Source organism: Propithecus coquereli, unplaced genomic scaffold (genome assembly GCF_000956105.1).
Source record: "Propithecus coquereli isolate 6110/MARCELLA unplaced genomic scaffold, Pcoq_1.0 Scaffold179, whole genome shotgun sequence".
NCBI lineage: Eukaryota > Metazoa > Chordata > Mammalia > Primates > Indriidae > Propithecus > Propithecus coquereli.
In genome coordinates, this window is record NW_012142634.1 from 915,008 (window position 1) to 931,528 (window position 16,521).

General features: G+C 50.4%; 1 protein-coding gene across 1 annotated transcript in view; it reads left to right on the forward strand.

Moving 5' to 3' along the window:
• The window catches only part of CPXM2 (carboxypeptidase X (M14 family), member 2), a 100,709-nt gene that overhangs the window by 60,601 nt on the left and 23,587 nt on the right, over nucleotides 1-16,521 (forward strand). The window contains exons 5-7 of the mRNA XM_012642394.1: nucleotides 1,831-1,915; nucleotides 2,891-3,041; nucleotides 11,564-11,652. Coding sequence (XP_012497848.1) covers nucleotides 1,831-1,915; nucleotides 2,891-3,041; nucleotides 11,564-11,652 — 325 coding nt within the window. The remainder of the gene's footprint in view (nucleotides 1-1,830; nucleotides 1,916-2,890; nucleotides 3,042-11,563; nucleotides 11,653-16,521) is intronic.

A 16,521-nucleotide genomic window follows, 5' to 3' on the forward strand; every position in this document is an offset into this window, starting at 1 on the left:
GGATTGACAGGGACGACTGGGATTCTGGCCTCCCTGGGTGGATGGCAGAACCTTTCCTGAGGCGGGGACGCTGGTAGACCACCGTGTCGGAGGTGCAGAGTGAAGACACGCATCCGTTGATTCGCGGCAGGTTAGATTTGCGATGCCACTGAGACGTTAAGGGTGGGGGTGGAATAGGCAGGAGGGCGGGTCGTAGCCTGCAGTTCAGAAGGGGCCTGAGTCATATTAACAGCCAATTTCCATTCAAATGTAAGTAGTGGATTTGTTCGTATTTCAAGTTTAAGGTATTATTACTTGGCTTTCATTTCCTTTTTTCTCTCCCTCTCCTTTTCTTTAGAGAACTTATTTTAATGTTTCCTTCTACCCCTGTCTTATTGTCTGTGTGCTTCTTTTGACAGAGGAGTTTCCTAAATTCACCCCTGTCTTAGTTTGGTGTCCTCCTCTGCAGTCCGCTTTGCCGGCTCCCGGTCGGACGTCATCAGCTGCAAAGCGGGCAGCAAAGGGAACCGCAGCCACACGTCATTCGGAAACGACTGGAATGTGGGAAACAGGTTGCTGTTTGGGGTGAGAGTGATTTTCCAATGCAAAGGACGTACGCTGTTGCCCAGGTGCTTTTCGGAACTCTTGCTTCGGTGCATCTACATCTGCAGCCGTGGGCCCAAGCCGGTGACTCTCAGGGAGGAATGTGGTGTTCGAGAGAGTCTGGCTTCTAGCGGGTATTCGGACGAAGCTGGTGGGGAGGAGAGAGACGAGGAGGAGGAGTGAGGTGAGGGTTTGTCTCCAAGCGTGTATAAAAGCACCTAAGAATAATTTTCTTGACAAGGCAGTGAGATGACCCAGACTGAGTAGAACCAGCTGCTCTTTCTAAGTAAACTTTACTGGGCGGTGCCGATTCCAACTGGAAACGCAGAACCTGATCCGGGTAGATCCCGATTCTGAGACCAAGCAAACTCCCAAGTAGGAACAGGATTCCAAATGTTTCAATGGGCAGAATTTTCTAAAAGACTAGTACATTGGTGCTTAATTCCAATATTTTAAAAATTGAAAGGTGGGGGAGGATAACTCAGGAAGACTTTTCTATATGGCTTAACAATTAATATTGTAAAAAACCAAGGCAGAGAGAAAAAATCTATTTTCCCCACGAAGCCTGGTTTTCCTTTGCCAAGCTTATCCGATTGATCTCCATGGTGAGAAGTTGAATTAGGGCTGTTTACCCCAGAAGTTTCTGTGCAGTGGGACGTGATGACGGGACTTGGCTTTGGGTCCGGCCATCGCTGGCTTCTTCCTGGGGTGGGGACTGTCTTCGTGGCTATGACAGACAAGGAGAAAACCAATGTCTCTTAGCGATGCAAGATGTTATTTTCGTGGTTGGTGCGATCTAGTCTGTTACACTCCCAAATAAGTTTCCTAGCTGAAATTTCTAGACCAATTTTCAACCTTTACTGAGACTCTTTTTCCATGAGGGACTCCATTAAGCTTCTAATGGTGTGATGTGACTTCTAAACACATAAATATTTGTGTACCTCTGTGTGTGTGCTTCCTAGCGGCTAGGTATTGTCCTAAGTGCTTACGAGGCATTAAGCCACTTAAGGCTCACATCAATTTTGTACGACTGGCTCTTCTGTGATTCCCATTTTGTGGATGAATAAACAGTGGAATGGATGGGTCAGTTACTTGGCCAAGGTCACACAGCGGGCGTGTGTCTCGGAGCCAGGGTCTGAGCCAGTGCTGTTGGCGTCTGGTGCCTGCTCTCCTCGAAGCTACACCTCTGCATGGATGAGAAAAACGTGTTAAAGTGTGTAGTCCCAATGATGTTTTATTTTCTCGTAGGAGTGACTGGGTGACATCCTACAAGGTCATGGTGAGCAATGACAGCCATACCTGGGTCACCATTAAGAATGGATCTGGAGACATGGTGAGTCTCTTCTTCCCTCTGACCATGCCCTTGGTGCCTGGCTGTGCCAGGCTCTGCAAAGGGAGGTGATGTGTGACCTGTCCCTTGGAGGTTTGCTGATTCCGTGTTGACTCAAACCTCCCGTGAGAGTCTGACGGACGGTGACCCCCTTCCCATTCCCTGGAGCTCAGTGGCAAGTGGCCCACATTTAGGGCTAATGTAAAATCAGCCTTTACTTACTCCAATCAAAGAGCTGCTGGGACGCAGCCCCTTACATCGTTCGCAAGTTGGCCCTGGAAGATATGTTCGTAGGGCAAGTGCGGGCCCTGCAGCTATGCATAATAGTTTCCTAACTTGCTTAATGACCTTGGTCTTTTAGCTGCATTATTGGCTCCAGCTTAATCAGTTCTGATCCTGTCACTTTCTTCCTCAGATGCTCAAGTGCATGTTCCTAGCATGGCATCCAGTGTCTTACACGTCTGACTATATGTATAGCCTGCCTTGTTACCCTTTGTCCTCATTCTTACCCTGCGTGCACAGTCCTGGGGGTCAAAGTGAGCCAGCTGCCCCTCTGCCTGTGAATTCTGTGTCTGGGCTTCTGCAACCATTGCTGTCAGTTTTCCCTAGAACCCCTCTCATCCCAACAGATCCAAGTAGTTTTCTCTCCGTGCCAGTTCAAACAGCACCTCTTCCCCAGCACTTAGCCTGGTCCCCTCCTCCTGGAATCTCAGAACTCTCTGGCTGTCCCTTTGCCATGACATGAACAGATTTCTCCTGCAACACAGAATTACCAGTGCTCCGTCCCCTACACGTACGCACCAGCTAGACAGAGACTTCCTGCAGGCAGGGCCAGGCTGATCCATTCCTCTTTTCTCCTCAGTGCCCAGCACAGGACAGGTTCCCTCAGTACGGTCTTGTCGAAGTGGACCACTGCCTCTTCGATCCCTTGATTATCAAGTTCTGAAATTCTCCTCTTCCCTCCTTGGGCACAAATAGATCTTTGAAGGAAACACTGAGAAGGAGATCCCCGTCCTCAACGAGCTGCCGGTCCCCATGGTGGCCCGCTACATTCGCGTCAACCCGCGGTCCTGGTTTGACAACGGGAGCATCTGTCTGAGGATGGAGATCCTCGGCTGCCCGCTGCCAGGTGAGTTTGTCCTCCTGTCCTCCCTGCAGGGCAGCAGGCAGGTGCCCAGCCACGGCGCGTGAAAGCAAACCGAGCCATAGTTTTCTTGTGTAAAAAAAAAAAATACGTGTCTGTTGTAGAATATTTAGAAAACATGAGGGAGCCAAAAAGAAAATAAATAAACATTTCGCACACTCCCACTCGGAAGCGCCATGAGCGTCTGGGGTATTGAGGTCCCTGCCTGAGTGCAGTGCTGCCTGCTGCAGCTTCAAGGTGGCGCAGACCACTCGGAAGTGAGCACAAAAGAACTGTGTAAATATCGGGGGACACATTTACTTGTTGTTGACAGATCCCCCTACACTGGGCAGCGGCAGGGGGGTAGGAGGAGGTAGAAGTTCATTTTAAACTCGGCCGTTTTACATGGTCTGTTTTTGGTTTCAATGGCTCCGCTTGGATGCCTTCGCCTTTGGGCAAATGCCCGCCCTGTCAGATTGCATTCCCCTTGCCCTGTGTTCGCATGATGGTATTTGGGTGGAACCTCAGGGGGGCTTAAGGAAAGGGGCTTGAGTCCACGTATGCCACCCGGGTCCTCGGCACTGGCTGCTCGGGACAGGCTGGCGTGATCGGGCTCATGGCTGGCTCCGTGTGGCCTGTCAGGCGTTGTGTGCTCGTGCCCATGTGGAGCCTGTAGGCGCACCCTTCATCCTGACCAGCCGTCTCCGGGGAAGGCAGCTGGCCCCGAGAGCACCCCTGCAGCAGCTCACTGGGGCCTGCAGGGACTTTGGCACTCCTGTCCACCCACAGCGAGGCCATGGGGACACGGAGCACAGCTATGGCTCATGACTCTCCCCCTCTCCCCTTCGGTGTGTTCTCCTGCTCTGCCCAGTGTGCAGTGTGGCCCGGCCCCAGCCCTCCCAGAGCCTCCTGGGGGCAGGGGACCAGCTCTGGAGCTATTTCTGCAGTTACTCCCCTACACTGTTTTTGAAGCACGTTAAAAGTCATTTTATTGTTTTTTTCTCAATCCCATGCTGTTCATGACCTTGCTTTGCCCAGCATGGATTTTTACAGCACAAACCTTGTATTGTTGAGAAAGACGGCCCTGTCTCCCTACCTACTTACCCTCACTCCAGACGGATTTTTGTTTTGTATCTGTTTGTACTTAATAGATTGCGAATTTTTTTCATGTCATTAAAACCATTAGAGACCATCTGTCCCATGGATGCCTTCTAGCCTAGTCCGTGGACAAAATCTCACGATTTTAATCTGCTTCATACAGTTGGAAATTCAGTTGTTTCCAATAATTTGATTCTGTAAACAACCTCACAGTGAACATCCTTATTTCTCTGTCATTGTTTCATGTGTGTGTCCACGATTATTTCCTGAAATTAGATGATGACAGGTAGGGTTGCTGGTGCAAAGAATGTGCAAATTTCCAGGCTGATTTGGAGAGTGTCGAAGCCCTGCCTGGTTTGGGATTTGGGCCTTCTGTGGCTGGTTAGTGCTGGAACTGCAGGCACAGGCCCAGCCCCTGCTACCCTGGGCCCGCTGGGCTCTCCCAGCACAGGGTGTCTATGGGCACAGATGTTGCCGGCGGCTGCAGGAAGGGCTCGCGGCTCTGGCCGTCTTTGTGACAGGCCAAGAGCCTTGCTCTGCCGTTCTGCTCAGCACAGCCTGGGTCTGCTCGCTTTAAAAAGTAAGGTCATGGTTTTCCTCTGCGGGCAGGAATTCATCTGTTGTTGGTAAGGGGCAAAGGGCAGCCTGGGAGAGTCTCATGAAATAAATATTTCCCTGCGAAGTTTTTCTGGGTGGGCGTGCGTTTGAAGATAGGTCCTGGAGGTCTTTAAACACTCACAGAGGCAGAGTTACGCTGTGCGGTCTGCATTCAAGTGTGGACTCACAATGGCTCTATTTTCCACCCCCAGATACTTAGGGCCATTTTTCTTCTAGAAGTGACTTAGCAGTCTGCTCCGAGGGGAGCCGGCTGTTCATGTGTGCCGCCTGGTGGGGGTCACGTCTAGGACCAGGGTGGCACAGGGACCCTAATGAGCCTTTCTCGTTGCCCTGGTGCCGGTGAGCTTCCTTTGTAAAAGGAAATGAGGCCACGCCAGGGATGGCCCAGCCGGCTCAGCTACCCAAAGCCAGCGACCTCGTGGTCTGAGCGCAGCCCCCAGCAAGCTCTTCCCGGAACCTCTTTATGAAAAATCCATTTCCCTTTCCACATCACTGCCCCTCCAGCACCGACCCTTTCCTGCGAACGCTCTGGTGGGGGCGAGGAGGGTGCCGGTGCTTTTTTAGACTTCATGAATAATGTTTCCAAAAATTTTTTAGCTGGAAAGTGAATTACCATATACTGTGGTCTAGTAATAGGACTTTTAAAGCTCGTAAATAAAAGAAAATGGGCATTTGTTGTTTAATGGGCACAGAGTGTCAGTTTTGTAAGAAGAAAGAGTTCTGGAGGTGGACGGCGGTGACGGTTGCGCAGCGCCGTGAATGTGCGCGACACTACCGAACCACACGCTGAAATGTGGCCAAGGTGGCAAATTGTATGCGGGTGTATTTTACCACAATTAAAAATGAAAATAATTTTGTTGCTATTAATTTAAAAAAGCAAAAAAGAAGTCAAGTCCTTTTCCCCAAGTTTGAATGGACTTGTCCATTTTGGACTAAATATACCTGCTTATTAGAACCCAGGGAGAGCTTCTGAAGATGAAGTTTTACTAATGAAAAATTCAGGTTAAGACTTCTGCCAGCTGACTTCAAGATCAGGGCCTTGGTGGTTTTCAGGGATTTTGCTGCTGCAGACAGCACTGCTGTGCTCACTGCCTGGTGCTTGAAAGGACCCGGTGAGCTTTGCACACAACTGACCCACAGGGTGACAGGGTTGGTGCCCAGCGTCTTGGAAAATGGCCTTCAAGATAGGACGATGGTGACGCTTGAGCTCCTGGCTCTGCCCAGCAGCATTTATCATGAATGTGTGACTTTGACCTCTCTGGGGGAAGTTGTCGCCACCTCCACCTCCTCTTCCTGGGCTCCAGGTCTACGTGACTGCCCTCCCTCTGCACAGCGCTGAAGTGTCCTGGGTTCTTGGGTTTGACTCAGAGAATCTGGCGATGAGCCGTGTGGAGGTCTGTGCACAGGAGCATGTTCTCCCTGGAGCATGGAGCAGGGCAGTGCCCAACAGTCATTCCTGTGGGTCCCGGGACCCATTGAAATGCTGGTCTCCCTCCCGATACGGGTCCCCAGGCCATGCCCATTAGTTCATAATAACTGAAAAGTTATTTTCATTGTGAACCTACCACCTGTCTTGCTGAACCATAATAACGATGTCTCAGCTGGCTCACTCCCTCATCAACGTGTAAACTGGGAGAAATACAGGTTGTCACTCTGTTGGGTCACCAGAGGTGTGGAGACTTCTGACATCAGTCTGACTGTGCTCTTCCTGTGTAGATCTGTCTTCTGTGCCCCATTCCTGTCTCTGTCGTCCTCTGACCTCCTGTCTCGGGCTTCTGGGTTGGGGGCAGTGTGTGGGATGTCCGGTGTTTTTAGATAGAGACCTTCTCCCGTTGGGCTAGGTGGTGCCTGGCCTTTCCAAACCACGAGTTCCATGAGAGGAACTCTGCTCCTCCCCTAGAAAGCAGAGGAGGCTGCTCTCGTTTTGTTTTTAATTTTACAGCAGCTCTTCCATTTCTGGTCTGTGAACGCTGTGAGGACCAAATGAGACCACGTTTGTAGAGCGCCAGCACGTGGCAAGTCCTCAGCACGCTGTATTTCCCCTCCTTTCCCTTCTTCCTCCTGTACTGCCCTGGGTTTGGCTCTAGGGCTTCCTCATGTCTGCAGTCACCAGACCCCACGGATGTGGGTGGATGTGACAGAAGATAATCCGTTTCTTCTCATCTCTGTTCACCTTGTCCTGGTTTCGTTTTCTGTCCTTTCTGTGTGTGACTTGCTGATGGGGCTAAACCTCTACTTTTCCAGCAACGAGGATGCCAAGGCCTCCCCCAGGTCTCCCTCTGGGATTTGAGGTTGAGGGGGCAGGTCACATGGGGAACCACAGACTTCCCTCCCGCCTCATCTCAAACTCTGGCCTGGGCTCGCTGCACAGCAGGAAGCCCCCTTCTCCCTGTACAGAAACAGCTCGGCTTGGGAAGACGGGTGGTCCTCTCGCAGTGGGCTTTTCGCAGTGCTCGCCACGACTGACTGCCCTGGGCTGAATGTGTCCCTCAGAATTCCTGTCTGCCCAGAGCCTCAGATGTGACCTTATGTAGAAATAGAGTCTTTGCAGATATAATCAGTCAAGATGAGGTCACACTGGACTGGGGGGCCATAAATCCAATGACTGGAGTCCTTAAGAAGAACAAACAGAGACACGGCGCACAGGGAGAACGGCACGCGTTTTCCGTCTCCGCGTGCACTTTCACGTGGTCCCTGCATAGCTCACAGCCCAGCTGCCGGGAAATGGGCCGTGGCCACCTCCATGACCAGGCCTCCTGCCACTCACATTCAGCTCTCATCCAACCTCCTCTTCCTCCACCCTCCTTCTAAACAGGTTGTGGGCGTGCACAAGGGACCCGGGAATGGCAAATTGTTCATTCCCAAGTATGGGGGTGATTCCTGCTGGAGCTGCTTGGAGCCCCAGAGCAGATGCCCAGGGTTGGAAGGAAGGCAGCTGGAAGTGGGGTCTCCGTTTCGCGCTCTCCTGTGTCTCTTCTCTTTTGTATATCCTTTCTGAAATGGAAGACGAAGTGTGCAGCCTTTGCCACAGTGTCTGTGGGTGTGTGTGCTCCTTCCACGAGCCTTGGGTGAGCCCCTTGTCGTTGGGGGCCTCCCACCTTTCAGCCTCATTTCCAGCATCTCCCACAGTTCTGGGTACATCGCCCGTGCTCAGTGAATGAAGTACCAAAACGGCGTGGCTTGGAATAGCAGAAGTTGATCATTTCCCAGTTCTGGAGGCTCCAAGTCTGAGATGAAGGTGTCAGCAGGGTTCGTTCCGTCTGAGGCCTCTGAGGGAGACTCTCTGTGTCTCTCCTGGGTCTGCTGGGTGCCGTCAGCATTTGACATTTCTCGGCTTCTAGAGGTGTCACTCCAATCTCTGCCTTCATCCGCAGTGGCCTCCCTGAGTGTGTCTCTGTGTTCGTGTTCCCATTTACGTGAAGGCCCACCGTAACGACTTAATTTTAACTTCCGTACAAACCTATCTCCAAATACAGTCACATTCTGAAGTGCTGGGGGGTTAGGACTCCAACATTTTTGGGGGAATAGTGGGGGACCCAATTCAACCCCCAACAGGATGTGATCAATAGACCAGTTTGGACCAGTTTGGACAGAGCAGAATGTTCGAATAGTTCAATCAGGGAAGTGAGGTTGGGAAGGTCATTTTAGGCTCTGCCCCCAGAGTTTGTGTCACCCCACCTCTAAGGTGTTGCAGAAGGAACCAGCTGGCTATCAGTACAGGGGATGTATAGAACTAACCACACGAAAGGAGAATGATTTGCTGTAGCTCCATCTGTGAGGATAAAGGCCTCATAGACTTCTGTTTCAGAGGTCAGAAGTCCTACCTGAATTAGCTTAAGAAAAAAATAAAAGAAATTTTTGGTTCAAATAAGGGAAAATTCCAGAGGTTGGTCTGACTTGGCTTGAGGCGAGAATAGGTCTCACATTTCAGGGCCTTCTTTTTGGGGTCAGGGCTGTGTCTCTCGCGTTCTCACAGACTGGCAGGTTGGCCTTGAACACCCCAAACCCACATCCTCCCATCTGAGGGCTCCAGCAGAGAGCGACTGTTTTCCTACAGCTCTGGGAGAAAAGTCATCTGATTGGCCCAGCTGGGATCCAGGGGTCATGTCTGAGCCAATGAGTATGGCCGGAGGGAGTGTGTTTTAATTGGCTGGATCCCAGTCACATGCTGATGCCTATGCCTGTGGGCAAAGCAGTCCCATCCGAGCCCCCTGGAATAGTATCCCCACAGGAGAAAGGGAGTCTCTTGTCCACAGAAGGAAGAAGGGAACAGAGACTGGTCTGTCAATGGACTCTAGGCTTGGTCCTCATTCACCTCATTCATGAAAATGTGGGCTTCTAGTAGGTTCTCAATAAAACTTAGTCCAGGCAGAATAAATGGACAAGTGAAGAAGTATTTGTTCAAAATGTGGGCAACCGAGAGTTGTGCAAAATACCTGTGGTGTTGAGACAGCCCTGGGACCTGTACTCATATCCTTCAGCAGCCCCATTAGTCTTGAAGAAGGAAGAATATCCCCAAACATAGAGCTCCTTTGTACTTGGGGCTGAATTTGCCTTCAATCCTTTTTAAGAGCTTTGAAGGTATAACTTGTGTTCTGAAAACAAAAGTCCTTTGGAAAGAGGCCCCTGAGGCTGGGAGGCGTTGAGTAGGTCTCAAGAAACAGCAGGTGGGTAAGTTGAGTGTAAATGAATGTGGAAAATATGCTTTACCTTCGCTTTGAAACTTGCAGGCTAGGAACCAAAAGGGCAGGCAGCTTGCCCCAGGCGTGGTCAACCCCACTCCCAGAGAAAAGTGCTTAAGAGATAATTGGAGGCGTTTGGCTGGGCCCAGTGGCTTTTCCTTTGTGGTCTGGACAGAAGGCCAGTTCTCCCTCCCACATCATTTCCTTTTCCATGACAGTATTTTGTTTCTAATGGCATTACAGGAAAAAAATTGTGAATATTAAAAATTGCATTTTTGGTGTTGAGGATAGATGTGATATTTAACCTGTTGCAGGTGGCCTCCGTTTTCAAGGGCGAAGCCCGTCTTTAAGTGAGCCCCGGCCAGTTCAGGTCAGTTCATGGCAGGTGCTGCCTGAGCTCGGGACTTTTACCCAGTGCTTCTCAAACTTCTGGGCCTACAGAGTCAGCTGGGTCGTGTTACAGTGTGGACTCTGGTTCCATAGATCCGGTGTATCTAGCAACCAGCTGGGGATGCTGGTCTGGGGACCATACTTGGTGGCCTGGAGCAGGCCTTGCTGCACCCGATTCCTCAGAGAGCAAGTGCTCACCCTCCTCTGCCCTCCACCGCCACTGCCACTGGCTCCAGAATGGCCCTCGGAGCCACCGGGGTCAAACAGACGGCTGCGTGGCCCTGCGTTTCCCACATGGTTCATAGGGTAGTAGGTTGGCCTTCTAAAGCACCACGTTTTCCCTATGTTGGAGCTAGCACTGAGCTGGCCTCCAGCAGGAACCAAAGCATGCGTTTCCAGGGAGGAAGGGTGAGATAGGAATTTATGCCGAATGGGCTGGCTACATATACGTATTCAACAGGTCATAGGAAGAGCTACTGTGGTTCAAGCTTCGTAATTTGGAAAGGAGAACTTTATTTCTCATGAAGGGTTGCAGCCTGCAGGTGCCTTCTTATAGGCTGGGTAGCATAGCCTCGGGCAGAAACCAAGTGCAAGCACTTCTTCAAGGGAGGAGTAAAGGGAACAGGAATTTGTGCTGAGTGGGTGGCTGAATATGCATATTTAATAAGCTATAGGAGGAGTCATGAATATTTATGAAAGGAGAAACATTGAGTTTTATGTCGCTTCATAGGACCCACATTCAAAAAATGGCAGTGATAGCAGGATCTCAGGGTGGAGTTTCTGGTCCTGTGACATCAAAAGGTGAAGCAGAGGACATGAATTCCCTCTGCACAGCCTCCGTAGACTGGCCAGAGCCACACGGTGGTGGGTGGACTCTTATCGGGAAGGATTGCTGGTCAGTCGTGTTGAAACCACAAGAGGGAAGAGCAGCATTAGGTGGTCGGGTGGAATCAGCAGTGGAGCCCTTTCCAAAGAGCTGGTTTCTGCTTAATCCTTAGGGAAGAAAGCCTAATGGCAGGTAGCGTGGGAGCGGTATAAGAAGGCGTGTCCCACCTCCTTCCCCATTATGGCTGGGATTTCAGTTTATAAAGTTTCTCTGGGATCCCGTTGGCCAAGAGAGGATCCGTTCAGTCGGTTGTGGGGCTTGGGATTTTATTTTTATATCTCGCTATGAATATTCACAAAGGGGGAGCGTGCATGTGTAGTAAGCAAACATACAGGTTACGGAGGTCCTATGTTCACTTTGGGGTGGAGACTTAACATTTAAATGTGTTAGAATTAGGCTGTATTCATCAAGAGGTGACACGGTGGGCGCTGAGGCATCCTGTGTGCAGAGCCGGTCCATGGTCCGTGGTCTCTCGTCAGGAAGGAAGGCTGGTCAGCCGTATGCATCAGCAGTGGAGCGAGTCTTTAGAAAGGGCCGGTTTCTGCTTAACTCTTAAGAAAGAGCCTTATAGTGGTTGGTGAGGGAGAGGGGAAAATAGGCCACGTCTGACCTCCTGTCCAGTCATGGCTGCGAACTCAGTTTTTAAGACTTCTCTGGAATTGCCTTGGCCAACAGGGATCTGTTCAGTTGATTGGGGGGCTTAGGATTTTATTTTTATTTCTCAGAGGCAATGTTAGAAGCTAGAGATTGGGCTGTGCTGTCCCTGCAGTTCCCACACGAATCAGGCCCCTAACAGAGACGCCATGAGTAATAGAATAATGAGAGTGAATTCAAACCCGTATTTCTGTCCCTAGATCCTAACAACTACTATCACCGACGGAACGAAATGACCACCACTGATGACCTGGATTTTAAGCACCACAACTACAAGGAAATGCGCCAGGTAAGACCCAGATCACAGAGTTTCATGCCAGGAATCTTTCAAAAGAGCAATATATCATGTGCCCATAACACTTAATTTTGTTTTCAGAAATTAGATGATGTGTCAGAGACAGGGAAATGATTGATTGTTTGGTTTGCTGAAGACACACCAAATGCTTGTCTTTCTAAGGTCTGGGGTTCCGGTGGCCGCAGGATGGCTTCCTCGCTGGCAAAGGATTGAGCACAGTTTGAATCCAGGGTCTTCTCATTGAATACTCTAGTTCTTAGGAATGACGGTATGTTTGAGTGCTAGCACTGACTGAGGGATGTTGGGCATAGGTGGAGTCAAAGAAGAAAAAGGATCTAGAATAATGCTGAGAAGAATAATAATAGCAGGAAGTATTCATGTAGGACCAAATGCTGTGCTCGGCAGTTTACATACATGAAAGTGTTTAACCCTCCAACAACCCTAGGGTGGTAGAGACTGTCGTTAGCTACTTACGGATGGGGAAACCGAGTCACTGAGTGACTATAGCACTACCCCTTGTTATTCAGAGTTTCAGTTTCGGCTGCATATTAGAATCACCTGGGTGAATTTACAAGACTCCCTGTCATTGAGCCCCAGGTCAGGCCAACCAAAGCAGAATCCTTTAGAGAAAAAGGCCCGGGATCCACATTTTAAAGCACTCTCTTGGTGCTTCCGCCATCCAGCCTGGCTTCAGAATTCCTAGCTGATACCTTTAGTAGCTCTTAGTACTGTTAGAAAGAAAAGGCAATCCCAGATGAGAATTTTCTTCAGATTTCATCACAGAAACCCAGCAATTCTGAACTTTTAATGGCATTTGCATACTGGATGCAGAAAGGGGAAGACATCACACGTCTATTGGGACAAGCTAAAAGGCAGTCCCTGTGCTGAGTGCATCCTCTGTGAAATCCTGTTCTGTGCCCAAACCCAGCAGGTACTAGAAAGCGTGGGGAGGTGCTGGCCAATGAGGGACCCTCAGCCGAGGCTCTGAAGAGGCAGAACCAGCAGAAGTGTCCTCGTGAATACATTTATAGAGCGAACATTCACCAAGGGCAATGAACAGGGCATAAAGGGAGGGCTCGCAGGTACGGAGGGAGGGAACCAGCCATCCAGGACAAATGTGAGAGAGGATTCTGGGTCGGCACAGCCAGGCTGAGCCCCAAGCCCACAGAATGAACAAGCCTGTTCATCTTGATGAAATTTAACTTGAGGTACTCACATGCAGCTTCCAGACACCTGTCAGCACAGACTTAGAGGTGGGATGTGCTGAAGAAATCTTCTCGTTGTCTCGCTCTTCAGAAATCAAGATGACGGGTTTGGACTTGGGGCCTGTGAGTCATCCCTGCCGCTCCATGGTCTCGGTGTTTGTGTGACTCCGCTCGCCATTCTGCCTCACACGGGTGGATTAACTCTGCTTTGCTCACTGGATGTCTCAGGATGTCTTTTAGAGCCCAGAAACAAAACCAGCATCAACTCAGTGCAATTAGTGTCAAAAGCAATAAATCTGAATGCATTTAAAACGAACAAACTGCACAAAGAGACGCTGGGTAAATGGTAATTTTGCAAAGTTGCCCTGTGTGGAGAACTGGGGCTCTTTTCTTACAAGCAGAGCTAGTGGGCAGTGCTTCATTCCACTAGGCAACCCTGATCCCTATGAGGGTAAGAGGAGCCTTTGGATTGTCGATGCAGCCCCCTTGGGTGACACTAGGGGACACCTCTGAGATCCCACAGCTCAGCAGCACTCAGCTGGAAGCTGTCCACGGGAACACCCGTCAATCGTGAAGAGTGTTCGAGCCAGAAATGGTTTGCCATTTGGATTCCAGTCTCCTACGGATGGGAAGGAAGACAGCATTTTTAGTAATTTGCCCATATGGAGTCTGCTTGGTTACTGTAGACATCTTTCTACCTAGGAAAAAATGGTTCATTTTTCCTACTGTTGAAAGAGATGTTGATAACAAACCAAAGAAAGAAACACGAGCAGGAAGCGAGAAGAGACAATAGAAAACCTATTGCATTGTGAGAGGAAAGTCATGAGAATACGTGTGACTCAGGGCACTGCCCTGTAAGGCGCTGTTCCAGGCGGAGGGGGGCAGTGGTTGGACATGGGAGGGAGGAAGAGAGGAAGGAGAAAGGCCCCACGTTGGTACTGTAAGGTGGAATGAGAGAGTTGTTCCAAGAGAATGCTAAAGACCTTCCAGCGTGTATTGCAGTTTGTATGTACATTGTCTGTCTGCCTCATTTGGGACAATAAAGGCAGAGACCCTGTCATTTTATCACACATCCTCAAATATGCTCAATAAGTATATTTGAGGTCGTTACAATCGGGGGGGATGAGAAGGAGAGGAGACCCATCTGCTTGGCCACGGCTGGGGGCTTTGGCTGCAGATGGGATCAGCTGTCATCCAAGGTATGTGGCCGGGTGTGGGGAGGCAGGGACAGAAGGGAGGGTGCTCTAAGCAGAGAGGACAGAAAGAGCAAAGGTGGGGTGGCAGGAGTGTCCAGGTGTGTATCTGGCACAGTCGGCAGTCGGTTGGGAGAAGAGGCTGCCCCGGGTCTGAGGGGTCAGTGGAGTTTCTTTAGGAGAGCAGAGCTGTGTTTCCGGAAGCTGTGTGGAGAGTTGGTTGGTGAGAGGTTGGGCTGTAGGCCCCGTGGAGGGGCTGCTGGGTCGGAAGGAGGATGGGGAGGGGCATTTCTGAGGCGGGCTGGTCCTAGGTCACCTGTAGGCGTGAGTCGTGGGGGAGAGAGGGATCTGGCGTGCTTCTGTGGGGAGTGGGGTGCCCTTCCCAGAAAAGAGAGAAGTTGAAAGAAAGTGAGGAAAAGGTTAACGACCGACTTTGGTGTGGGCTACAGCACCGTCAGGTCCCCAAATGCTCCGGAAACACTTATTAGCTGGCCGGGACGTAGCGTGTGATGCAGGTAGAGTGCGGTGGGAAGGCTGGTGGTGTTGGGGCAGCCAAGGGTGGCCAGGTTGCTCAGGCTGGGCACAGTGGCTGACCTGCCACCTGCTCTGTGCCCAGCCTGACCCTGGGGGCGGGGCGATGGTGGCAGGGAGCCAGGGCAGGGCCTGCCGATTGGGACATACCCAGCTCCTAACCACCCCCCCCACATGTGATTCTCACTGCGCTTCCCTCCCTCTTCCCTCCTTCTGGAATTTCTTTTGTGTTGGGCCAGGTGCAGTGTCTGTTTCTCAGGCAAATGAGGAGCGATGGCAGAAGAGAACGTTTTCTCTTCTCGCTTCTCTTTTAGCATTTGCACTCATTGGACAAACAGTGCTGTATCAACATCGAGGGCGAGCCCAGAGTCTAAAGGCACGTCCTCCACAGACCCGTGGCTCCAAAGACTCAGCAGTTTTCCCCGTCTCCCCATTTTTATCCAGCGTTTGACCTTCTGTGTTCACAGAACTCATACAGTTTTGACTGGAGGCTGGTGACGTCTTTGCCCGTGTGTCTCAGTTAATATTGGAGCACTAGCTATTGTCCCTGCTGTCCTCATAGTCGCCGTTGCAGTGTTGCAGGATGCTGCAGTGAGCGGAGGCATCACAGTTTTCTCAGCTTCAGTCCTGCTCTGGAGCATTCGGCCGCCTCTCAACTCCTAGCGAGTACTGATGAGCACGGAACACGCCACGACAAGTGACATCATGCATGTAATTTCTTCCATGCTTTATGAATAATTTTCTTCCGAATATTGCCAGAAATTGAGGCTCTTGGTCTCCCTCAGTAGGGAGGGAAGTGGCAGAGCCCAGGACGTAGCAGATCACGCCAGGATACACGTTTATTCGCATCCCAGAGTTGGGGAAACAGTCTTGGAGGCCATGAGTCTCGCAAACCCTGGTACTCTCAGGGTGGCATTTCTCAACACTCTTTTTCATCACTTACTTCCAAGGGAGACTTTTTTAGACTTTTTCTCCTTAATGTGAATACCCCTCCCCCCATTATATTAAATACTAAGAAATAAGATTTTTCAAGATAGAGTGAGCGTTGGAGGACCACAAAACATTGTAATGCCTAAGGTTTTTATAGCCCTAATTTTCACTCTCTTGGGGGTAAGTAATGTCACCCCTTTTGAGAATGTGTGCTCTAAGGCAATGATGAAAATTCTATCTCTTACTCTTTATTCATCAACAAAGACCCAAACTCCTGAAAACCGTCTTTGACTTTTTTCAGGAATAATTGCATGTGTTTACAAGAAATAGCTCCGTTTAAATGGAGAACTTCATTGCCAGGGATGTTTGTGGCTCCTTGCTGGGAAGAGCAGGGTGGATCACCATCTATGTCTTTGGTGGTGCTGGCGGCCACTGGAGAAACGCTCCCTGGCACTCCAGAGGGCCACTGTGCAGAGAGGATTGTAAAGAAACTTCATAGACAAGAACGTGCTCCAAATGCCCATGTTCTCAGATGGGGAAGATGCTAGATGCTTGTGACACCACATCATGATGGCACGTGGTTCATTTATTAACTGGCACCGTGCCGTTGGTGGGAAAGTGTGGCTGTGACAGTGGGGAGAGTATTGGGAAGGGATTCTGATGGCTCATGGCCCCAGCATCCTCCCGTGTCCATGGCTAAGTGTGCATCCCAAGGGAAGGTGATACTTGTCGTCTTCCAGTGTCAAGGTTGTGATCTGTCGTCCTGGCAGCACATTTCTCCTGCAGCTAATTGACCGGGGGTCACACTAAAGACCAGCCAGGCCCGTGCCAAACGCTTGCATTCATTGCCTAGTCAGTGATGAACCGCCTGGCTCAGTGTCTGTAGAGCTAGTCATTGATCTGAACGCAAGACAGCGGATCACCTGCCGATCAGGGTTTGCTGAGGTCAGTGCTGGTGGCTGAGAATGACTGTGCACCAACAGGGACTAGCACATGGGGCCTCA